Source organism: Periophthalmus magnuspinnatus, chromosome 17 (genome assembly GCF_009829125.3).
Source record: "Periophthalmus magnuspinnatus isolate fPerMag1 chromosome 17, fPerMag1.2.pri, whole genome shotgun sequence".
In the NCBI taxonomy this organism is placed as follows: domain Eukaryota; kingdom Metazoa; phylum Chordata; class Actinopteri; order Gobiiformes; family Gobiidae; genus Periophthalmus; species Periophthalmus magnuspinnatus.
The window spans coordinates 8225483-8250061 of NC_047142.1; the positions used below are offsets into that span (position 1 = coordinate 8225483).

A 24579-nucleotide genomic window follows, 5' to 3' on the forward strand; every position below is an offset into this window, starting at 1 on the left:
ACCTGCCAGTATTTCACCCGCCAAAACTGCTCCTGGCTCTAAAACAATAAGAACATTCTCTTTGTCTTTCACCTGAAGGCAGGAGCTGACAGGTGCTTTGCTTTGGAGAGGATGAGAGACTGGGAAAGAAAGAGAGGAAAGAGGGAGAGAGACAGAGAGGACAGAAGGAGGGAGAGATACAGAGAGAGAAAAAAACGATAGAGGGTGTGCAGAGGGAGAAGGGGAGAGCGAAGAGATCAAAACATGTTGCATAAATGTCTGTGTAATCGCTGTCGTCCAGGTTTGATCCATAACAAAAAGAAAAATTTGATTCTGTCACAGGACAAAATGTTGTGAAGACATTTGGCTGCTCATCCAAGCCACTTCTTTAGTTCTGGTCAGATTACTGCTGGACACTGCCTCATATCTGTCTGAAGGAGGAGCTAACTACACTGAAGCTAACACACCTGTTTGTTTACAGTGTTGGTTTGTTGGCTTGGTCTGTTTAACTACACAAATTGTGAACTGTGCCTGAGTTATATTTTGCGGAATCATTCAGACTCTCTCCAATTAGCACAGTGGCTAGCGCTATTGTTTTCCTTGTTTTGATTTAACTTTTGAGAGAGGTGTTAAAGAGTTGGGACAATCCTCTTTGAGCATGGTGGATGTAGACATCATTTATCTCCTATTTATAACTCCATCCTCAGACCTAAATGTAGACGTTGAAAACAATAGTGCTAGCCCATATGCTAATAGGTGTGAGAGCACTTATTAGGGGCCTGAATGATTCTGCAAAATATGACTCAGGCACAGCTCACACTTAGTTTAGTTCAATAGACCTAGCTAACAAACGGAAACTGTAAACAAACAGGTGTGTTAGCTTCAGTGTAGTTAGCTCCTCCTTCAGACAGATATAAGGCAGTGTCCAGCAGTAATCTGACCAGAACTGAAGAAGAGGCTTGGATGAGCAGCCATTTGTCTTTACTCTAAAACGATTGTCCAGTTAAAGAATTAAATTTTCTTTTGCTTTATTACATAAATGTACTGTTATTTGTTGAATGGTATTAAGGGTCTTTTAATAGCAAAAAATACCTCTGAAAAACGTGCTTCTTAATGTGAATGGCTTACTGGTGTCACTTTGGTACAGTGATTACATTTCCATGGTTGGTGGCTGACTCAGTACTGGCTCGGTCCTGGCTTAGTCCTGGCTTAGTCCTGGCTTAGTCCTGGCTTAGCCCTGGTTTAGTCTCTCCTCTTGTACATATGTATTCATTGTTTCCTGTGATGGTGTTAGGATTCTCAGCCCTGGTGTGATATCTCATATTTTCTATATTGTTTATCACACTCGGCTCTGAGAATATGGACCCTTTCTGAGAAAAAACACAAATGCAATATGTTTGTGTGTTTTTAATTCCTCGAACAAGACACTTTCTTTACATTAACAGTAGTCCTGGTTTAGTCCTGTGTTAGACCTAGAGATCTGCAGAAGTTTTGAGTTATACCTGGTTTAATACTTTAGTCCTGGTTTAGTCCTGTTTTCACCTTCACTGATACACCCCCACGGTGACAGACTTAAGTTTTATTTTCTTAATCAACAATTCGGCAGTGTTTTGTCATAATTCTTTCTAGTGTGATGTGCAGCTATCCATAGGAGATGCCAACAGCGACACAGCTCTTTATTGTGATGTTTACGGCGACGTCAGCTCCCATTGGGCACCACAGTTTTCTAACACAGAAGGTTTTTTTTTTATATTAAGTCATCTTAAATCAATATTGTGATTTAAAATGTCCAAATTATAATATAATAATCCACAGGTGTCATAGATTATAGTTATAGAACAGACTAAATATCAACCAATATTTTCCCCAAATGTCATTTAAATTGACTCCAAACTTCCCCCAAGCCTTTTTTTTGCCATAAGAGAGGTGTGTAGTCACGTTTTATGCCACTATCTCTTCATATTAAAATGTCAATATAAAGCTTTGTTTATATTTTCTAGGCAGCAGATCAACCAAAACAAATATCGGCCTGTGCCCAACGTGCTGGAGGAACTACTGATTTAAGCTGATGTGGAGTACAAGATAGGACCTTCGATGCCGCTTGCGACTTAAATATTGTTTTGTGTTTTTCAGCGCACTACCAGCTGTCTCCCACTGTGAACATGCCTCAGGACGACACCGTGATGATCGAGGAGGACCGCCCTCATCACCTGCCCCTCCTGCCCCCTGGCCTCTCTGACCACTCCTCCTCCTCCTCCCATGACGAGCCCGGCTTCTGTCCCCGAGATGACCTCCCGAACCTGGGATACAACGCGGAGAGAGTCCCCCCCTGGGCCCAGGAGCTGCCCAGCCAACCAGACAGGTACTGCACTCTGCATGTTTACTCTAAACACATGTGTGACCTGGTTTATGGTTCATATCTCTGTAATTACTAGGCCTATCCACATGAAACAAAAACTGACACCAAGTTGAATGTCTTGTCTGTCAATATGAATGAATAAAATATAATTAATATGACAAGTTTGTGGAGCCAATCACAAATAATGAGAAGGTTCAACATTTGTGGGTCATAAGTTTGGAGTTTTCTTTAAAAACAGTGAATCCCACAGTAATATAGACCCCGCCCCCTATCTGAGATTATGACATCACATTCAAGGTGGCTGAAATGCATTGCCAACTCTTCATCTTATTTGTAAAGTTAAAGGTACAGTGTGTAACTTTCTGTTGTCATTGCTTTGCCTGAAGTAATCCACAGTATGACATTAAACTTATCTCCAAGACAAGAGACAAGCAGGTGATGCCATAAGGTGAAAGACTGTTGGCAGTAAAACCAACCCTAACTGGATAAACGCATAGATAAGTTTAATGCATAGACTGTATAAAGAAGTGGACTGAGTGTGAAATCACCCATAGAGACCCCTTCGGCTCCAGTCAAATGAATAGTCAACAAGGCTAGCAGTTGTAGGGGCCAATTTGGAGCTTGGAGTTCCGTATTTGGAATTGTGACCGTGAGTATCATAGCAACCAAAGAGCCAATCAGGAGCGAAGCTGTTGAAGGTAATGCCAGTTCCTGTACACATGCTGGTTTAGCAGGGAGTGAGCACTAAGCAACTCTGTCAATCAAACCTGTTGAAGCAGGAGTGACCTCAGGGAATGGTTACAGTCTATGGTTTAATTACATATTTTGGAACATTTTAGGCAAAGCAGTCAAATTTCTAACCAAGACAAAGTCAGACTGAATGTGAAAATCCACAGATGCTAAACTTTGTGATTATATATTTCCATGTTAAAGCAGGTAGTAGACTCCAGAGAAAGTGTAGTAGTTTTGTCATGATACTAAAACCAGCTCAGATATGTAGTACTTGTGTGTTCTTCTCATTGCTAACCGCTCCGTGTTCTTGTTGTCTTTAGCACTCTGGGCCCCGAGGAGCCTCACGCAGACGGAGCATTCCTCAGAGAAGGTTTTGGACGTCAGAGCATGTCCGAGAAACGCACCAAACAGTTCAGCGATGCCTCCACGCTCGAGATCATCAAGACCAGGAAGTCCAAGAGCATGGACCTGGGTACTATAGATACTCCACTGTACATCTACTGTACATCTACTACTGGGGTCCTTTTCCAACTCTGTGAAGTTCCTCTTGGGTTTATCTTTGGATAAATCTTAAATGGGCTTTTGTAGCACCTTTTCTGACCCATTTTGATTCACTTTATATTTCTACTGAGAAAAATTGCGACTACTACTTTATGCCACTGATGAATAAATGATCGTATTGTATAAAAATGGCAAAAATCTCCTCACTATCGAAAAAATATATTGCTCCAGCGTCATATATTGAACGATAAGTTGATATAGTGATTATCGTGGCTTTAGGTTACATTATTCTTTCCCTCTCCACACTCTGAGGGTAAGATGTAGCCATGACTGTAGCCATGACTGCCTCAGGGCTGACGGACACAGATGTGGCAGCTGATCTGCGCAAACGGCCTCTATGATCACTCCATTTCTCTATCCCTCTTGGTTTCTCTCATAGTCATCACGAACACCGCCCCCTTCTCCTCCACCCTCGCTCTCTCTGTGTCTCTTATTCTCTCTCTTCTCTCTTCTCTCTGCTCTCTCTCTTCTTCTCTCTCTCTGTCTCTCTCACTCTGAACACATTTGTTGCCTTGTGCCTGATCAAACTAAACTCTAAACCTGCATGTACAGGCAGTGGTTCCCAAACTGAGGGTCCAGTACTAAAGTAATAAAGTTGTCAGAGTTGTCTTGCGGTCTTTGGAGAGGTCTACACTCATGTCCGATGAGTGTGCCTGCGTGGGGCGGCGGGGGCCGCGGGGGCCGCGGGGGCAGCAGCAGGAGGCTCTTTGGTGGGACTGTGTTCAGTCTGTGGACCACTGCCCTTGTTGTTGATGACCTCATGTTTTTGCACTGATTGATTGACGCATGTGGAATGAACTAACTCTGCCCAAATGTTTGTATTCTCTCCTACCTCCTCCTCTCCTACCTCCTCCTCTCCTACCTCCTCATATCTTACCTCCTCCTGTCCTACCTCCTCATCTCCTACCTCCTCCTGTCCTACCTCCTCATCTCCTACCTCCTCCTCTCCTTCCTCCTCATCTCCTACCTCCTCCTCTCCTTCCTCCTCATCTCTTGTCTCCTCATCTCTTATCTCCCGATCTCCTACCTCCTCATCTTACCTCCTCATCTCCTACCTCCTCATCTCCTACCTCCTCCTCTCCTTTGTCCTCCTCTCCTTCCTCCTCATCTCCTGTCTCCTCATCTCTTACCTCCTCTTCTCCTACCTCCTCATCTCCTACCTCCTCCTCTCCTTTGTCCTCCTCTCCTTCCTCCTCATCTCCTGTCTCCTCATCTCTTATCTCCTCATCTCCTACCTTCTCATCTCCTACCTTCTCATCTCTTACATACTCATCTCTTACCTTCTCACCCCTTACCTCCTCATCTCCTTTCTCCTCATCTCCTCTCTCGTCATCTCCTCATCTCCTATCTCCTCACCTCCTACCTCCTCTTTCCTTGTGTCCTTGTTTCCTTTCCTTAACAGTGGCTGATGAAATTAACCTCCTCCCTCGCCCTGAAACCATTGCAGGTAAGAGCACCAAACTAAACCACGATTCACCACTTCAAAATCACTTCAAAATCACTTTAAAATCACTTTAAAATCACTTTAAAATCACTTTAAAAATCACTTTAAAATCACTTTAAAATCACTTTAAAATATTCACCTTTCTAACCCAGTAAACTCATTACAACTATTTATCTCCCTGGGGCATTAACTATAGAAAAAGAGAGGGAACAGATGGAGATATGAAAAGAGGGATGGGGCATGGTAGAAGGAGAGCGGGAGATAAGGAGGGAGAGAGAAGAAATGGAAAGAAAATGGACTGAGGGAGACTGAGAGGGATGAGACAGGATTGGAGCGTCAGTAGAGGGACAGAGAGAGGTAGAAAGAAAGATGGATAAAAAGAGAGAGATGGATAGATACTTTATTGGTCCAAAAGGAAATGAATAAATGGAGAGATGGGAGAATGAGCCGGAGGAGAGAGAGAACAGAAAGACAGGGAGGATGAGAAGAGAGTACAGGGAAAGAGAAAAAGGATGGAGAGGAGGAAAAGAATCAGTTTTAAAGAGAGCGACAAAGAAAGGAAACTGGCAGAAAACGAGAGAGTGAGACAGAAGAATGCAGAGATGGTAAGGTGACGGACAGATAGATAAAAGAGGGACAGAGAGAGGAGAAAGAAAGAGGAGTGTGATTAAACGAGTGCAGTGACAGCGGAGCATCCATCACTGTCAACTTCACTGAGTCTGAAGAACAGAGCAGACTTAAGTCTTGGTTCAGTCCTGGTTCAGTCCTGGTTCAGTCCTGGTTCAGTCCTGGTTCAGTCCTGGTTCAGTCCTGGTTCAGTCCTGGTTCAGTCCTGATTCAGTCCTGGTTTAGTCCTGTTTCAGTACTGATTTCTTTTCTAACCTTTAAATCTTCACTAAACTCAGATTTTCTGACGTGATGTAAGTGTGATTCTGACTCTGATGAACCTGCTGCCTCATCCTGAGTCACTGACAGAAACCTGGAACTGAATCAGGACTGAATCAGGACTGAATCAGGACAGAATCAGGACCAAACCAGGACTAAACCAAGTCTAAATCAGGACTAAACCAGGTCTAAACCAGGTCTAAACTATAGGCCTAACCCGGTCTACACCCGGTCTACACCAGGTCAAAACCCGGCCTACATCAGGTCTAAACCCGGTCTACACCAGGTCTATACCCAGTCTAAACCCGGTCTATGCCAGGTCCATATTGGGGACTTGGTGGGGTTCTTCTCACCTGTCTGTGGTCCCGTCTGTTTCACACTTTCACTGTTTTTCACACTCGTTTATATTTGAGCTTGGACAGATTTAACCTCAGAGCTGTGCCAGGCTCCGAGCTGCCAAGGAACCATCAGAAAGTCCCAGGAAATACTGAAAAATACAAAATATAAACGCAAAATCATCAAAATATGTGAGAAATGTCCCACAAATCTGAGAGTCCAGGTCTCATGACAGATGGAGGTCACCCTGCAGTTAAAACGAGACTGCAAATGTGTTCTTAATATAACCATACTGAAGAATGGGGAGTTCTAAACCAAGTCTAAACCAGGTCTAAACCAGGTCTAAACCAGGTCTAAACCAGGTCTAAACCAGGTCTAAACCAGGTCTATACCAGGTCTATACCAGGTCTATACCAGGTCTATACCAGGTCTATACCAGGTCTAAACCAGGTCTAAACCAGGTCTAATCCAAGTCTATACCATGTCTATACCATGTCTATACCGGGTCTATACCGGGTCTAAATCCAGGTCTAATTCAGGTCTAAACCAGGTCTATATCCAGGTGTAAACTCAGGTCCAAAGCCAGGTCCAAAGCCAGGTCCAAAGCCAGGTCCAAAGCCAGGTCCAAAGCCAGGTCCAAAGCCAGGTCCAAACTAGATCTAAACCAAATCTAATCCCAGGTCTAAAATTGACCTAAATCCCGGTCTAATCCAGGTTTGTATGGTGGTAGTAGCAGTTGTTGTAGTTGTAGCTGTAGTTGTAGTAGCAGTAGTAATAATTGTTGCTGTAGTAGTTAAAGAGTACTGACTAGTAGTAATTGGCTATAGTTTTATAGTAGGAGTAATTATTTAGATCCAGGTCTGAGCCTAAACCCGGTCTAAACCCGTTCTGATTCCAGGTGTAAACCCGGTTTAAGCCAGGTCTAAACCAGGTCTATGTTCTTAGTGTAAAGCTCGTTAAAGGAGCAGCAGGTCTAAACCCAGACACATTCTGTATAAATGTGTTTGTTTATATACATGTTTTTGAGTCTGAAATGTTTCTTCAAATCTAATAATTCCTCATTTATTCATTTGTGTCAGACGTGTTTCTTGTCATACGTGTGTGTCTGTTTGTGTGTGTGTGTGTGTGCGTCTGTGTGTATTTTGTGAATGGAAAGAGCAGGAGGAGGGTTAATTAAAGTGTCATGTTGATACATCAGGCTGCAGGCTGTTTGTCTGAGACCAGAAGAGAAGGAATGTAAAGAGGAGAGGAATATACACAAGAGAGAGACGGAGAGGGAGGGGAAAGGGATAAAAGGGTGATAGAAGGGGCTGGGGAGAAGAGGAGAGAGAGGCAGAGAGTATAGAGATGGAAAGCGGGAGAGGAAGAAAGACAGAAGGGGGAGAACAACGGGGGGCAGACAGACAGCAGTAAGAAAGACTGGGAGAAATGGGGGAGGAGAGGGAGATGAGGAAGAGAAGGAAACATGGGAGGAGGGTGGAGAGAGAGGGAGAAAGACTGAGGGAGAGCAGGGGAGAGAGATGAAGAGGGAAAAGAGGTGGAGAGAGGGGGAGGTTAATGAGAAAGTGAGAGAGAGAAAAGAGGTAGAGCGGAGAAAATAAAGAACGCAAGGGAGAGGGAGGGAGAACTAGAGAAATTGGAAAGAAAAGAGTAGAGAGACAAAGATGGAGAGGGAAGGAATGGAGGGATAGATGGAGGGAGGGAGAGGGAGCAGAGCAGTGGAGGTGTGTGGGAGGATTCTGGTTTAGACACGATTTGTTATTTGTGAATTCAGAATCGTGTTTTTTGTTTTGTTCAGAAAGTTTTCCTTCAGTTACATAAAGACTTTTTTTTTTTTTTTTTCAAACACCTGGAGCTGGTCTGCTGCAGAAATCTAACTCCCTGATGTCATGTTTGTGTTGTTCTGTCAGTGCAGAGACTATGTCAAAGCCAGAGAGAGAATTATTTACAAAAGTCATAGTTATGATTGGATTCTCTCCTCTTTTTGTTCTGGTTTAGTCCTGGTTTAGTCCTGGTTTAGTCCTGGTTTAGTCCTGGTTTAGTCCTGGTTTAGTCCTGGTTTATACTTAGTCCTTATGTATTTAACCCCCCTCTCTCTTTTTCTCTCCTCTCTCCATCTGTACTCCCCCCTCCCTGCCCCCTCCTGTCTCTCTTTATTGATATCTCTCTCTCCTCTCCTCCCCCTCTCTCTCCCTCTCCTGTCCTCTCTCTCTCTTCTCTCTAGGCTCCTCCTCCCGAGACATTGGCCCCTCCTTGGGCCTGAAAAAGTCCAGTTCGTTGGAGAGTTTGCAGACCGCTGTGGCCGAGGTGACTCTGAACGGAGACGTCCCCTTCCACAGGCCACGCCCACGCATCATCCGGGGGCGGGGCTGCAACGAGAGCTTCAGGGCCGCCATCGACAAATCATACGACAGAGCGCCGGCACCTGAGGAGGAGGACGAGGGAATGGAGACGTGTAAGGGGGGGCATGTAAGGGGGGGCATGTAAGGAGATGCTGCAACTCACACCTGTTGCTAACGCTAGTGGGAGGGACTTCTGGGAAAGAAAGCATGTGATTGGTCTGTTACTAATGCTCATATTTTGATTTATGGGCAAAATTAAGAAATAAAAATACCAGGATCATGTAGAGCAGTTTAATACGAACATTTTAAGACCTCTTTTAAAGCAGTTACAGAGGAACCACAGTTTTTCAGTAGAAAGTGAATTGGAGTCAGATGGAACCACCCACTGTGTGTTTCGATAGGTCTGTTCTACAGGCTGTACTCTGCTCTAGACTTCACCTTAGAGAAACAGAGGCTCCTCTCCACTCACTCTCTGTGTCATCACCAAAGACCATGAGCAGACATGTCTAACCCACTAGCCCCCGTGTTCCAAACAGGAAGTGAGCAAGGGCGCGCTTCCAGCCACAGCCGCCCTGGGACAGATACACTGCAGAGTTCAACTCCAGTGAAACATCTGTCATGTGTGTAAAGGATCATACACGTCTCCTTTAAACATGTGTCAAAGGTCACACGCATCTTTAAACACGTGTCAAAGGTCACACACACGTCTCCTTTAAACATGTGTCAAAGGTCACACGCATCTTTAAACACGTGTCAAAGGTCACACACACGTCTCCTTTAAACATGTGTCAAAGGTCACACGCATCTTTAAACACGTGTCAAAGGTCACACGCATCCCCTTTAAACATGTGTCAAAGGTCACACGCATCTCCTTTAAACATGTGTCAAAGGTCACACACCTCTCCTTTAAACATGTGTTAAAGGTCACACCCGTCTCCTTTAAACACGTGTCAAAGGTCACACACATCCCCTTTAAACACGTGTCAAAGGTCACACGCATCTCCTTTAAACATGTGTCAAAGGTCACACACGTCTCCTTTAAACACGTGTCAAAGGTCACACACATCCCCTTTAAACACGTGTCAAAGGTCACACGCATCTCCTTTAAACATGTGTCAAAGGTCACACACCTCTCCTTTAAACACGTGTCAAAGGTCACACACATCCCCTTTAAACATGTGTCAAAGGTCACACACGTCTCCTTTAAACATGTGTCAAAGGTCACACGCATCTCCTTTAAACATGTGTCAAAGGTCACACGCATCTCCTTTAAACATGTGTCAAAGGTCACACACGTCTCCTTTAAACATGTGTCAAAGGTCACACACGTCTCCTTTAAACATGTGTCAAAGGTCACACATGTCTCCTTTAAACACGTGTCAAAGGTCACACATGCATCTCCTTTAAACTTGTCAAAGGTCAAGCACACGCCTCCTTTAAACGTGTCAAAGGTCATGCACACGTCTCTAAACACATGCATGTCCTTTAAACGTGTCAAAGCTCACGTACACGTCTCCTTTAAACATGTGTCAAAGGTCACGCATGCATCTCCTTTAAACACATGCTTGTTCTTTAAACATGTGTCAAAGGTCACACACACACGTCTCCTTTAAACACCTGTCAAAGGTCCTGAACTGTCATGTTCAGAAGAGAAACAGGTTTAACCACTGAAGCATCGCCCCCTGTCTGCTGCATGTGGACTGACATGTACGTGACAGGAGCAAGGCATGATGGGAAATGTGACTGATAGTAAACACTGAAGAGGCATGAGCTGACGGTTTCAACTAACCTCACTGTAAATGGCCGGAGTGGAGCATGCGACTAATGCTGCCAAAATGTGTCAAATGCCCTCCCATCCTCCTCTATCCCTGTGTGTCAGATGCCCTCCCATCCTCCTCTATCCATGTGTGTCAGATGCCCTCCCATCCTCCTCTATCCCTGTGTGTCAGATGCCCTCCCATCCTCCTCTATCCCTGTGTGTCAGATGCCCTCCCATCCTCCTCTATCCCTGTGTGTCAGATGCCCTCCCATCCTCCTCTATCCCTGTGTGTCAGATGCCCTCCCATCCTTCTGTATCCCTGTGTGCCAGATGCCCTCCCATCCTCCTCTATCCCTGTGTGTCAGATGCCCTCCCATCCTCCTGTGTCCCTGTGTCTGAGAGAGGGACATACCTCATTCCATTTTATTATCATTTAATATATTCATTAATCATAATAAATATATAATTAATTTTTAACACTTTAAATTAGGTTGAAATGTAGATTTTCAAATGTAACTAAAATTGCTAGTTTACGTCATAAATTCCCTGCTAAATCTGGGTTTTAAAAGATAGACGTGGTAGAGTAGCCAATAACTGTATTCATGGAAGATTAATGTTACTTCAAAATTATATTACCCAAGTGCAAAGTAGTAGTCCAAAAAATGACTCGAATAAGAGTAAAAAAGTATTTGAAACATGAAAAAAGCACAAAATCGGGTGTTTTCAATGAGACACAAAAATGAGACAAACTAAATCACATCTGAAGGAGCTGCAAGAAACCCAAATGTTCAAATCATTTCATGTTGTAACATAAAACTCCAGTCACTTTAGACTCTCTCACAGAGAGAAGAGCAACATAACTTTTACTCGAGTCAGAGTACTGTTACATTGTACAGTATATTACTCGAGTAAGAGTACTGGTACACTGTAGTATATATTACTCAAGTAAGAGTACTGTTAGACTGTACAGTATATTATTCGAGTAAGAGTACTGGTACACTGTGCGATTGTGTTGAATATTCTGTAGTACCCTTGAATCGTTCTGTCCAGTCCCCTCCGCTTCAGTCCCAGTGCGTTCGTGTTTCGTATATTAATGTGTTAATGGGACAAACCTTTCATCAGCGCTGCAGTCTGATGTTTTATTTTGAGTTGTAATGGCGTCTCTAATCTGTCGTAACAAGGCTCTAAACCTACTCCTGAAATTATATCTGGAGCTGAGAGTCGTTAATAATGCCTCGGGTCGTTAATGGAGGTTCTAATCGCTGAGGAAATCTGTTTTAAATCATTTCGTAATGTTCCGATCGGAAAAACCAAAGCTCCAGACGGATTTTATGGACCATTCAAACGAGTTATGGCCCAACGCGAGCAGCGCTGAGGGGCAGAGGAGCAGAGAGAGGAGGGGTAGACACGGCAGAGTCCTGGTTCAAGTCTGGTAGTCCACGTTTAGACCTGGTTTAGACCTGGTTTAGACCTGGTTTAGACCTGGTTTAGACCTGGTTTAGACCTGGTTTAGACCTGGTTTAGACCTGGTTTGGTCCTGGTTTGGTCCTGGTTTAGACCTGTTTTTTGCACCTGTTTTTAATGTTTTATATGGACTTATACTTCCATGTTTTGTTTGTTTTTCTTCTTGTACTGTATTTTAAACAGGGCATCCATGAAAAAGAGAGTCTATGTGCTCTCATCGGGTTCTTCTGTATAAATAGAGATAAAGAAAGAAAGAAAGACCAGCTTTAGTCCTGGTTCAGTTCCTGGTTAAATCCGGGTGTAAGCCTTGTTTAGTCCATGTTTAGTCCTGGTTTTGTCCTGGTTTAGTCTAGATTTAGTCCTGGTTCGGTCCTGGTTCGGTCCTGGTTCTGTCCTGGTTCTGTCCTGGTTCTGTCCTGGTTTAGTCCTTGTTTTCTCACATCACACATTTCTATATTTCCAGTGGAGGAGAACTCAGAGGAGAGCTCTCGTTCCGGTCGGGATTCGGTCTCGACGGTCCCCGACACGACTCCTCTCTCATCTTCGGAAAAACCTTTGACCAACGGCACAACCAAACCCAAAGAGGAGAGGAAGAAGAGCCCTGACAAGCCTGGAAAAGAACGGAAGAAACAGGAAGTCGGCAAGGACAAACAGGAAGTCTCCAAGGACCCCAAGAAAGATGGTGGCAAGTCTAAGAAGGGCGTCCTGAAGGGGCTCGGAGACATGTTCAGGTGAGACTTAGTTACTTGATTTTTTTGTCCCCCATTACAGATATATTGTAAAAGCAGCTCTGGAGGTCTGCATCCTATTAGTGTTTTATTGTTCGAGAATCAGGAAGTGCATGGTTAGCATGCTAGTTGTCGTTAGCTTTACCGTGATGCCTCTGAAATTTGTGAAAAGCACTTATAAACTCATCATGGTGAATAACTAGGATGCTCCGAATGTATAAGGTAAGTGAGGAATAATTTTGGACTACTGCAAACCGTTAGGAGTCTGGAGTTCCTCGTCCTCATTCTCTCCCTCCCTCCTCTCTCTCCTCTCTCCCTCCTCTCTGCCTCTCTCTCTTCTCCCTCTTGTCTCTCCTTTTTTAACTCTCCCTCTCTCCTCTCGTGTCAGTTGTTCTGAGCTTGTTTGTGGCCTTGTGATTTGGCGTTTCTCTGGAGTTCCTCACCCTCTTTCTCTTCCTTTCTCACTCTTCTTAGCTTTCCTCCCTCCCTTTTCGCTCTCCCTCCTCTCTCCTTTTTCTCTCTCTTTCTCTCCTCCCTCTCTTTTCTTGTTAGTTCTTTGGAGCATGTTTTTATCCGCTTGTATTTGGCATGTCTCATCCCTTTCCTCCCTCCTTTCTCTCTCCTCTCTCCTTCCTCTCTCTCTCCTCTCATGTCATTTCTCCTGAGCTTGTTTTTGGCCTTTTGATTTGGCCTGTCTCTGGAATTCCTCACCCTCCTTCTCCTCCTTTCTCACTCTCTCCTTATCTCTCACCCTGCCTCCCCTGTTCCTCCTCTCTTCCCTTACTCTCTTCCCTTACTCTCTCCCTCTTTCTCCCCCCCTCCTTTCCTCCTTTTCCCCTCCTTCTCCACCTCCTTTCCCCCTCCTCTGTCCCTCCTCTGTCCCTACTTTCTCTCTCCCTCTCCCCTTCTTCGCTTTCTCCCCTCTTCTTCTCTCCCTCCCCTCTCTCCCCCTCCTCTTCTGCTCCCTCTCTCCCCCTCTTCTCCTCCCTCTCATCACTCCTCCCCCCTCCTTTCTCCTTCCTCTATCCCTACTTTCTCTCTTCTTTCTCCCTCTCCCCTCCCTCCTCCCCTCTTCCTCTCCCACCTCCTCTCTTCCTCTCCCTCCTCCTCTTCTCTCCTCCCTCCTCTCCTCCCTCCTCTCCCTTTTCTTCCCTCCCCTCACTCTTCTCCCCCTTCCCTCCCTCCTCCCCCTGCTCTTCCTCCCTCCTCTCCCCCCTCTTCTCTCCCCCTCCCTTCCTCCCTCCTCTCTCCCCCTCCCTTCCTCCCTCCTCTCTCCCCCTCCCCTCCCCTCCCTCCTCCCCTCCTCCCTCTCTCTTTCTCATGTCAGTTCTTCGGAGCTTGTTTTGGCCTCTTGTTTTTGGCCTGTCTCTGGAGCTGTCTCTCTGGAGGTCTCTGGCAGCAGAACCATCGTCTCGTGCCCAGAATGGAAGCTCTTCTCTGGGTTTGTACTGCGGAGGTTTGGCCCCTGGACGTGGGAGCTGGTGTCGGCAGCTCAGACACTCTCCACATTTACATATTCACAACATTTATTTTAGTTTTTTTTATTTATTTTTGAGACAGAGGAGGTGGAGAAGGTCAGAGCTGTGCAGTGGAGGAGACACTTTTGTGGATTTGTACGGCGCTGGTTTGGTGATGGGCTGGAGAAGCACATTTATTTCACTATAAACATTATACATTATACATTAGTATGTGATGGATGGTAAAGAGGGCCTAAAACATGTGGTGACCTCCATTTAAATCGCATATTTTAGGCTCAAATAAAACGCTGCAAAATACATAGATTTGTATTTCTGTTTCAGATGAGATCACGATGTTCTATAGGCAGCTGTTTGTAATGCAGCTAAAATGAATCCTCAAGTGTAGATTTGTGTTGTAATACAGTGAGTTTTTGGGTAGTTCATGGCAAAGTACAATATATATGCTTTAGACCTGGTTCAGACCTAGTTTAGACCTGGTTCAGTCCTGGTTCAGTCCTGGTTCAGTCCTGGTTTAGACCTGGTTTAGACCTGGTTCAGTCCCGGTTCAGTCCCGGTTCAGTCCCGGTCCAGTCCCGGTCCAGTCCCGGTCCAGTCCCGGTCCAGTCCTGGTTCAGACCTGGTTCAGTGCTGGTTCAGACTTTACATATAAATGGTTCTTTTGTGCAGTCTTGATTTGATCCTTGAGTCCTTTAAATTCTGCCTCTGTCACAGCTCTGCTCCACTACACAAATCAGAACAAAGCTTTTCTCCCCTCTCCCTCTCTCTTCTCTCCTCTTTGCTCTTCACTCCATTCTCTCTCACCTCTCTTTCTCTCTCCCTTTATCTCTCTCTACTCTCCTCCCTTCATTCCTGTTCTTCCCCCTGACTCTCCCTCTCTCTCCCTCCTCTTCTCCCTTTCATATCTCTCCCCCTCTGTCCTCTCTTCCCCCGTTCCTTCACCTCTCCGACTGGCCGCTGTCTGATATTCTCCTTCATTCTTTGGGACCAGAGCAGAGACGAGTCTGAAGCACAAACAACTTCAGAGTTTATTTTTACGCCACAAAGAACCACTAGAAGGAATATCGTTCTTGTGTCGATCTATTGTTATAATCTCTGACACTCGAGCATCGTTATGTTATAATTTGCATATTTAAAATCACAACATTCATCTTAAAACAACTTAATCGCATCCTATTTGGAAAATCAAATTGGAGACGGAAGTGCGTAGGTCACAGTGGGCGTGCCCCAGTGGAGGTGAAAACAGGGTCAGATCGGAGCAATGACGTCTTGAACACAGGAGAATAAAGATTACTCAAACATGAATCTCTACAAATACAACTTCAGGGAGTTAAAGAGAAGGAAACAACTATTATAAAGTTGGTTAAAAGCTCTGAAAAGTCAATTTGACAGAATATCTCTCTTTTGATATTTGCAATTACTGGGAAAAAAAAAACAGGTTTGATCAAAACAAAGGCTCAGGATCAAAGCGTGAGGATCTGACGTGTGTTTTGGAGTTTAAATCTTTAATAAAGGCCGAGAGAACCTGGTGAATATATGATTAGAGAAGAGGGTTTGATTTGAGGAACAAAGGGAATTTCAAACCAGCAAAAATGAATCAATGAGAAGCAGCAGTGACACGAGAGAGAGAAACGTGATTTATGCAGAAACAAGAGCAGTGTTTTAAGTCTTCAAATGTTACAATGTTGACGCAATTCTGGTAACAGCCCAGGAAATGAAGAGGGAGGTTATGTGTTTACAGTGGTTAAACACGTTTGCCTCACAACAAGAATATTTCTGGTTTTATTCCCAAACAATGTGGGGGCTCTCTTTTTACAGTTTGCATGTTCTCCTTGTGTTTGTGTGGGTTTCCTCTGGTTTCGTCATCAATCTGATTCTCAAACTTTCACGGCCAGTACCACCTTAGAATATATTTAGGCTTCCAAGTGCCACTAGATGTAAACCAGGTCTATAACAGGACTATACCGAGTCTAAAGTAGGGCTAAAGCAGGTCTAAAATAGGACCAGACCACGGCTATAGAAGTTCTAAACAAAGACTAACCCAAAAGAAAACATTGACTCAAAATGAAGTTTGAGAACCACTGGAACCACTACATCATTGCTACACTAAGAGAAGACCAAAATGTGTATAGAACTGACCCTAAATAAAGAGAATAAAACAGACACACGCACCACTGTTTGAGAAACACTGTCTTAAACAACTCCTGGATCTAAATGACATCTGAATCCACAACAGAATCATTGTTTTGTGTCAAGTTCACTGCAAATCTGAAACATGAACTTACACTCACCTAAAGGATTATTAGGAACACCTGTTCAATTTCTCCTTAGTGCAATTATCTAATCAACCAATCACATGGCAGTTGCTTCAATGCATTTAGGGGTGTGGTCCTGGTCAAGACAATCTCCTGAACTTCAAACTGAATGTCAGAATGGGAGAGAAAGGTGATTTAAGCAACTTTGAGCGTGGCATGGGTGTTGGTGCCAGACGGGCCGGTCTGAGTATTTCACAATCTGCTCAGTTACTGGGATTTTCACGCACAACCATTTCTAGGGTTTACAAAGAATGGTGTGAAAAGGGAAAAACATCCAGTCTGCCCAGTCCTGTGGGCGAAAATGCCTTGTTGATGCTAGAGGTCAGAGGAGAATGGGCCGAGTGATTCAAGCTGATAGAAGGGCAACGTTGACTGAAATAACCACTCGTTACAACCGAGGAATGCAGCAAAGCATTTGTGAAGCCACAACACGCACAACCTTGAGGCGGATGGGCTACAACAGCAGAAGACCCCACCGGGTACCACTCATCTCCACTACAAATAGGAAAAAGAGGCTACAATTTGCCTGAGCTCACCAAAATTGGACAGTTGAAGACTGGAAAAATGTTGCCTGGTCTGATGAGTCTCGATTTCTGTTGAGACATTCAAATGGTAGAGTCAGAATTTGGCATAAACAGAATGAGAACATGGATCCATCATGCCTTCACTGTGCAGGCTGGTGGTGGTGGTGGTGTAATGGTGTGGAGGATGTTTTCTTGGCACACTTTAGGTCCCTTTGTGCCAATTGGGCATCGTTTAAATGCCACGGGCTACCTGAACATTGTTTCTGACCATGTCCATCCCTTCATGACCACCATGTACCCATCCTCTGATGTCTACTTCCAGCAGGATAATGCACCATGTCAAAAAGCTCCAATCATTTCAAATTGGTTTCTTGAACATGACAATGAGTTCACTGTACTACAATGGCCCCCACAGTCACCAGATCTCAACCCGATAGAGCATCTTTGGGATGTGGTGGAACGGGAGCTTCGTGCCCTGGATGTGCATCCCACAAATCTCCATCAACTGCAAGATGCTCCTATCAATATGGGCCAACATTTCTAAAGAATGAATCAGCACCTTGTTGAATCAATGCCACGTAGAATTAAGGCAGTTCTGAAGGCGAAAGGGGGTCAAACACCGTATTAGTATGGTGTTCCTAATAATCCTTCAGGTGAGTGTAGACTTATCCAGCCAAGTTTAACCCAGAGACGCTGAAGGATGGGTCAAATGCAGGTTTAACCCAGAGACGCAGACAAGGCGGGGTATCGGCTCCTATTACCCCATTGGACTGGTTTCTTTAATTAAGTCGTTTTAGATAAGTCCTGTGCCATAGATTATACTATATAACAGACACAATAGGTCTGCTTTATCTGTTTTACTATTGTTCACTGTTTCACATTTATACTACTCTCCATGTGTTTGTTTTTCTTCATAATAATTGTGTGGTTTGTTTCTGTCTCGTCTGCCTTTACGAGTGACTGTCGCACACAGTGAAGCCATATGGAGATGTGCATTAGCTGATTAATCTAATATAACCTATCTGTGCGCGGCTAAAGTGGGGAATACAACCATCCATCAGATCCTCTGCGTTTCATTAGAGGCTCTTTAAAAGCTCCTGTCCGCAAACACGCGCAGATTTACGGCCGCGGGCGGAGATGGAGGGCCCTGCAGATTTACGGCCGCAGGCAGAGATGGAGGCCCTTCGCCTGTCCTCACATGGACACCTTCAAACTCTGGACCATAAAACAGAGGATTTACAGCGGGGTTTATTGAGATGGAGCGAGCGCTCTTTGTCTCATTTAAAACATGATCTGAATACATTCATAAAACCCACGCCATAAAGACGACGAGTGTAAATCAGGTTTTTGTCAAAGTTAAAATGTTTTCAAGGATACTGTGAAGGGCTTTACTTACTCTTGGACCAGGTTAAAGTGGCACTATGGAACTTTTCTGGTAAAGCTCCCCCACCTGCTTGTTGTCATGGCAATGTTATTGTTTTATCTGTATATTCCAGACTATGGCTTTAAATGTATTGATTGTTTCTCCTTTGTTGCTAAAAATGGCACTTAGCCTGACAGGTTTAATGCCCTACTGTGGAACTTTCTAGGCACATCAATAACATCTCCATGGAGACAAGCAGGTGGAGAAACCTCCAGTGGAAAAGTCTTGCCCATCAAAAACTATTTACAAATCAAGCACTTGTTTTGAATGTGTTTGATCTTTGCCCTAAACTCAACCTGTAATATTTTTGTGTATTCCTCTTTCTCCAGATTTGGTAAGAACCGTAAAGACGAGCGTCCTGCCGAGAAGATGGACCGGAAGGGCTCCTCCAAATGGAGAACAGAGGAAACTGCAGACGAAGACATGCTGAGGATGAGGCTAGAGCAGGAGAGGTCAGTGTAAGGACTATAGGAACCATAAGAACTACAGAAACAAGGCCAAGGACCATAGGAACCACAGCTTCCATATGAGCAGACTCGAGCACGAGAGGTCAACTATAGGAACTAAATCCAATCCAATCCACTTTATTTATATAGCACATTTCATAAACAAATTGTTTCCAAAGTGCTGCACAGAGACAAAGTGACATAAAAAATAAAATCAATAAAACACATAAAAATAAATTAAAAAAACACAGAGGACCACACAACTCACACGGTGTTAAAAGTGGGTCTTAAGACGAGACTTAAAACACTCTACAGTGGGAGCTGTTTGAACGTGGGGGGGCAGGGTGTTCCTAAAGAGACTCACTAATTATAGGAACCATAAGAACTATAGGAACCATGTTGAGACAAAGCTTAAGACCCGTAGAGACTAAAGGAACCATATGGACTCCCGATAGGGACTATTGGAACTATAGTTGTAAGGACCAAACCACAGAGAGTCATAGTAACCCCAGTCCCAGCTCTGACCTCTGCTTTCTGTTGTGTCCTGGGGTCACAGGCTCCTGAAAATGTGTTGTTTAAATCAATTTTTTTTTTCTTAAAACTTGTGCATGGTGTCACCATGGTAACTGCTGAACATTCCTCCAATAGAGATGCATGCACAGCACCAACCTGATGTTATTGCAAAGCATCAATAAAAGTGTTAATAGAAGTGCAGTAAAAGACATTATGCTGCTGTTTAGGCCCTGAGAGGATCATGAAATTTCAAATAGATTATGATTATGAGACTCTTATCAGCTGATGTAATCTTCCTGAACAGCCTTTTGTGGTTTTATTTCACTGTTACCATGACAACAGTACTTTGTCAAACCAATCCACAGAAAAATGCCATTTAAAGGCCCTGTGCCTGATTTCCCCCCATGTATTTGAGAAAAATGTGTCTTGCCTATTAACTGTATATATAAATGGACATTGTTAACCTGCTAGCTGCTACATTCCAAATAGGAAGTGATCATGGGGAAGTGTTGCCCCTCTCTCTGTAACTGCTGCTGTCAGACTTGTCATTTTGGTCTTAATATGTTCATATTAACCCTAAATCAAGATATGAACATTAATAACAGACCAATCAGGTGCCTTCTTTCCCTGAGGTCACGCCCGCTAGCATTAGCAACAGGTTTGATTGACAGTATCTCTAAGCATGGTGCAGGCAGGAAGAGGCGTTACCTTCAATAGACTTGCTCCAAATTAGCTCTTTAGTTGCTATGATACTTGTGGTTGTGTCTAAAAACCAAGTTAGCTGCTATAACTGCTCTAGCCTCGATGAGCTTCATTTGTCTGGAGCTGAACGCTGAGGGTGACGTCACACTCACTTAGTCCACTTCTTTACACAGTCTATGCTCTTGCACCAGTACAGAAATATTGTATAAGAAGCTGTTGAGGTCAAAATACGTCCGCTGTGTTCTGTCTGCATCTAATTATAAAGCGTTTTATCGTCCAAGAATCAGGACGTGCATGTTAGCAGGTTAGTTGTTATTACTAGTTGCTTTACCATGGCAGCAAAAGTCTGTCTCTGCAAGATGTGAAAGTGCTTATGAACTCATCATGGTGAATAATAAGAACGCTCTGAATGCATAAAGTAAGTGAGGAACAGTTTAAAATGAACTAGTTGTAGTTAGACAGTAAAAATCAGGTACAGTGACTTTAAAATCCCTCCAAGTCGTTTGGGACCCTCCACTGCTCCTCGTAATCCACTGCAGGGTTTTGGTCTCGGTTTGAAAATGCCAAAGTTTTTAATTAAGTCCCCTGCTCTGAACACAGGGGCAGGAGAAGCTCATTTGCATAATCTCGTTAGCATAATCACATTTGTTACTCTGAGCCAATAATATTCTAATGGGCTGCTCTTTAGTTTTTATTGGCAGGAGGTTAGCGCAAACGCTGCGTCCTGTGATCTAGCTCTCATACATGATAAGAGTGAAAGTTTGTACTGTTTTATGATGGAATCTAAATCTTTTTAATCATAAACCTGTCTAATTAAAGAGGGACAAGGGCAAAGAATTATAAGTATTAAGGTTTAAACTAATGAAAGAAACTATGAGGGAAGAGGTTATGGGTTAGACTCCTGATTTCTCTGAGTGGAGTGTGCATGTCCTCCCTGTGTGACTGTGGCAGAGTGGTTATCCTGCTTCCTCCTCCTCTCACTAAATCAGTTAGTCTTGATTTAGTCCTGGTCCGCTGGGGTCTTGTTGGACTATGTAAGGACTGTCTAAATCCGGTTTGAATCCAGGCTGAACCAGGAGGATTAACCCAGGTCCCGGGCAGGTCTTGGGTCGATACTGTCTGTCGTCTGAGGGGAGCAAAAATAGCACTATTCCGTAAAAGCGCCTCTGCTTCCGGACAGGTGCTGCGTGTTTAGCTTTCCAAATCAGAAATCTTAAAGTTGCACTGTGTAACCTGCTTGTCTCCATGGAGATGTTAACACTTCGCCTGAAATTTCCCACAGTGATCCTTTCCTCAAACCATTTAAAACAAAATATTCTATGCTTTTGAGTGGTGAAAAGTCTGAAATCCATGAGTTGTGGATCAGTAGGTCTGCCCCCACTGACCTGATGGTTGGTAGTTGGACTGTTGTTGTGTCGTTGGGCCAAACACTCCTCTCCTCCGGTGTGTGAGCGCTCTGGGGTTTGAGCGAGTGAACGGGTAAGTGCTTTGTTGATGTATTACTCTGGCACAGGGACAGAACATGACTCAAATTAATATGATCAAATTACACTACAATTGTTCAACTTGTCCTCTGACTCCTCTTTTTCCCTCTCTCCCTCCCTCCTCTGGTACTCTCTGCCTCCTTCCCTACCCATCTCTCCCCTCTCCCTTTCTCCCTGCTTCGCCCTCTCACCCTCCTCTTCTCTACTTCCTTCTCTCTCTTCCCCTCTCACTCAGCCCTCCCTTTTTCTCCTTCCACCCTCTCTCCTTGTCTGTGTCTCATTTTTCTTTCCCTCTTTTTTTCTCTCTCATCCTCTCTCTCTCTTCCTCACCCTCTCTACCTCCCTCCTTCCTTACCCCCCCTCTTCTCCTTCATTTCTTCCTCTCTTCCTCTCCTCTCTTCTTGTCTCTCCCCTCTCCTCCTCCGTCCCACATCTCTTTCTATCAGAGGAAACTGTATTCTTCTCTCTCTTCCTCCGGAGCAGAATGGTGCATTGTTCTGGTGTGGGTCCAGAGGTCTCTCTCTTCTTTTCTAAAGCTTTAGATTCTGTGACTCTTTATCTCTGCTCCTGAACCCAAGTCTCACGTCACCTGGGCATTTCTGTGGAGTTTGCATGTTCTCCCGGTGTCTGTGTGGAGTTTGCGTGTTCTCCCTGTGTCTGGGTGGAGTTTGCGTGTTCTCCCTGTGTCTGTGTGTTGTTTGCGTGTTCTCCCTGTGTCTGTGTGGAGTTTGCATGTTCTCACTGTGTCTGGGTGGGTTTCTTGCAGTCACTCCTGTTCCCCCCATCAACCCATAACTTGCACAATAGATCAAATCCTTCAGCCAAGTTAGTCTTGACTAAGGCAAATGGGTCAAATGCAGGTTTAACCCAGAGACGCTGAAGGACGAGCCAAATGCAGGTTTAAGACATGTTTCCCTACAAGGATAAAGTGTAGTGTATCTTAACCTTAACCTTAGTGATGTAGCAGCATATTGGCCCAAAGGTTGGTGATTGTATCCCTGCTTCTCCCAGTGCATGCTGTCGCCGTGTCCTTGAGCAAGACACTTCACTCAGCTTGTAATGATTGACTTTGCACAATGCTGTATGAATGGTTTCTTGTGAAGTGGTTAATTACTTATTTGGGAAATAAAATGACAGTACAAATTGTTGCTGTTATAGTAGACCTATCAGTTGGTACCACGAGAAGTATCAGCTGCTCACACATAATATATTTAAGTCACTATGTTACCTTTTATTGTTTTGAGTCCCCCTTTGCTCTCCATGCTAAGTCACTCCCCCATCAGACTTACATCCCAACACAACACTACTGCACATCACATCAGGTTTGTCAAGTTGCTGTGTACAGTTTTGTTTCATGTTTTTGAGTGTTTATGGAGCATTGTCTTGTGGGAGTATGGGTGACTTAGGCTTGAGGGCGGAGCATTGCACAGAATCGTACTGCTAACCGGGTTCGAATAGGGCCCGGGGAGAGATCACTAGATTATTCAAACATGTATGGATGACATCTCAACCATCTTCTGGCATGTTTTTGATGAGGGATCAATGTTATAAGTTACAAGAAAGCTTAAAAGGGGTTCATTTGGCAGAATACTTCCTCTTTAACCTTTATTGAAGAGGCAGTAGAAGTAGAAGCACTTCTTGATGAATGCAGTGTATTGAATGAGGTATTTAATTCCAGGTATTGGTATTTGGTAAAGTGCTCGGACAGAACCTGCAGAGGAGGGTCAGCTGCGGGGGCCATTATTCACTGGAGTTTAATGTATTCACAAAAGCAGCGTTTGTCCCTGAAGCGGAGCAGGTCTGTGGACTCAGCGATCGTTGGAGAAAGTACAGCTCCTCTGAGATCAGGCGAGACTCAGGACGAGCTGAGATACTGAGATCCAACAGCAGCAGATGTATTTGTACTGCAGTATGAGCGTGGAGACCTCATTCACTCATGATTCAGTTCAATAGGTTGAGTTCACGTATAAGAATCTGATGGTATTACATTCTGAGATGGGAGGCGGGGCTTATATAACTATATGGGAGATTTCTTTCAAATCAGTGAATCTTGCCACTTGAAGCATGAAGATATTGTGGAAAAACTCATTTGACTTTTGTTTATTTATACTGACAGAGTTACGCCGTAAACTCCAGCTCAGGTCAAACTAGAGGGATTCTGGAATGTCTCAAAACCTGTCCCTGTTTTTCCAGGATCCAGGCGAAGACTCGGGAGCTGCGGGAACGTCAGGCCCGAGAGCGGGACTACGCAGAGATCCAGGACTTCCCCAGGTCTCCGGACAGATCATCCCAGGACGAGCACCTCTACGCCGGAGTGAGCGGAGTGAACAGCCCCCTCCCATCCCACGGCGCTCCTGAGGACTACCCCCACACGTCCCCGCTTCACCTGTCCCACCACCAGACCCAGCACCTGCCCCAGCACCAGCACCACCTGTCGGACTCTGCCTACACCCAAGTCAGCAAGAGCCGCATGGACAGGCCCCCCTCTGCAGACAGGTAGGACATGACAAACTCCATAGGACACGTTGTTGAATCAATCAGACAAAAGCGGACGTGTTTCCCTCCACAAATGCACAAGTACGTCTGTGTGCGTCGAAAAGGTGGTTCGCCCACACCACAATGCTGCCCTTGATTGGTCCATTGCCGTTGTTACTACACAATGTTTGGATCTAAAAATGACAAAAGTTGACCGTTCTAGACTGTTTGGAGACGTGTATAGGAGCAGTAGTCTTGGTTTCATGTCAATTCGTGTTGGTCATGAGGCATCAGTGTGGAATGGTCCATTTGAGTCCAGTTTGTGGTGGACTTTCTCATCGCGAAGGAAACTTTAATTCCGTAACTGGGCAAACATTTTTAAGAGTGAATACGTTTCACCGCTCATCCAAAAAGCTTCTGCAGTTGTGGTGGAGACCGGAGAAGGGAGGAGTTAGCTACACAGAAACTAGCACACCCTTTGTTATCTGTTATTAGTCAAGTCCACTGAACTATCCTAAGGTGTGAACTGTCCCTGAGGGGTTTTTCCGTACTCGTTCAGGTCCCTAGTGGGTGATTTCACACCTATTTGCATACTCTGGCTGTTATCCTGTGACCATGATCTGGTTATCCCTG

General features: G+C 44.5%; 1 protein-coding gene across 10 annotated transcripts in view; it reads left to right on the forward strand.

Annotated features, from left to right (window-relative positions):
• The window catches only part of LOC117385136 (partitioning defective 3 homolog), a 172278-nt gene that overhangs the window by 114119 nt on the left and 33580 nt on the right, over positions 1-24579 (forward strand). For 3 of the 10 annotated variants that reach the window (XM_055228776.1, XM_055228782.1, XM_055228777.1), the window contains 8 exons: positions 2113-2341; positions 3391-3542; positions 5034-5078; positions 8521-8751; positions 12325-12592; positions 13917-14030; positions 18656-18778; positions 23665-23967. In XM_055228776.1, coding sequence (XP_055084751.1) covers positions 2113-2341; positions 3391-3542; positions 5034-5078; positions 8521-8751; positions 12325-12592; positions 13917-14030; positions 18656-18778; positions 23665-23967 — 1465 coding nt within the window. The remainder of the gene's footprint in view (positions 1-2112; positions 2342-3390; positions 3543-5033; positions 5079-8520; positions 8752-12324; positions 12593-13916; positions 14031-18655; positions 18779-23664; positions 23968-24579) is intronic. The other 7 variants (XM_055228784.1, XM_033982413.2, XM_055228779.1 and 4 more) reach the window with 5 other exon arrangements.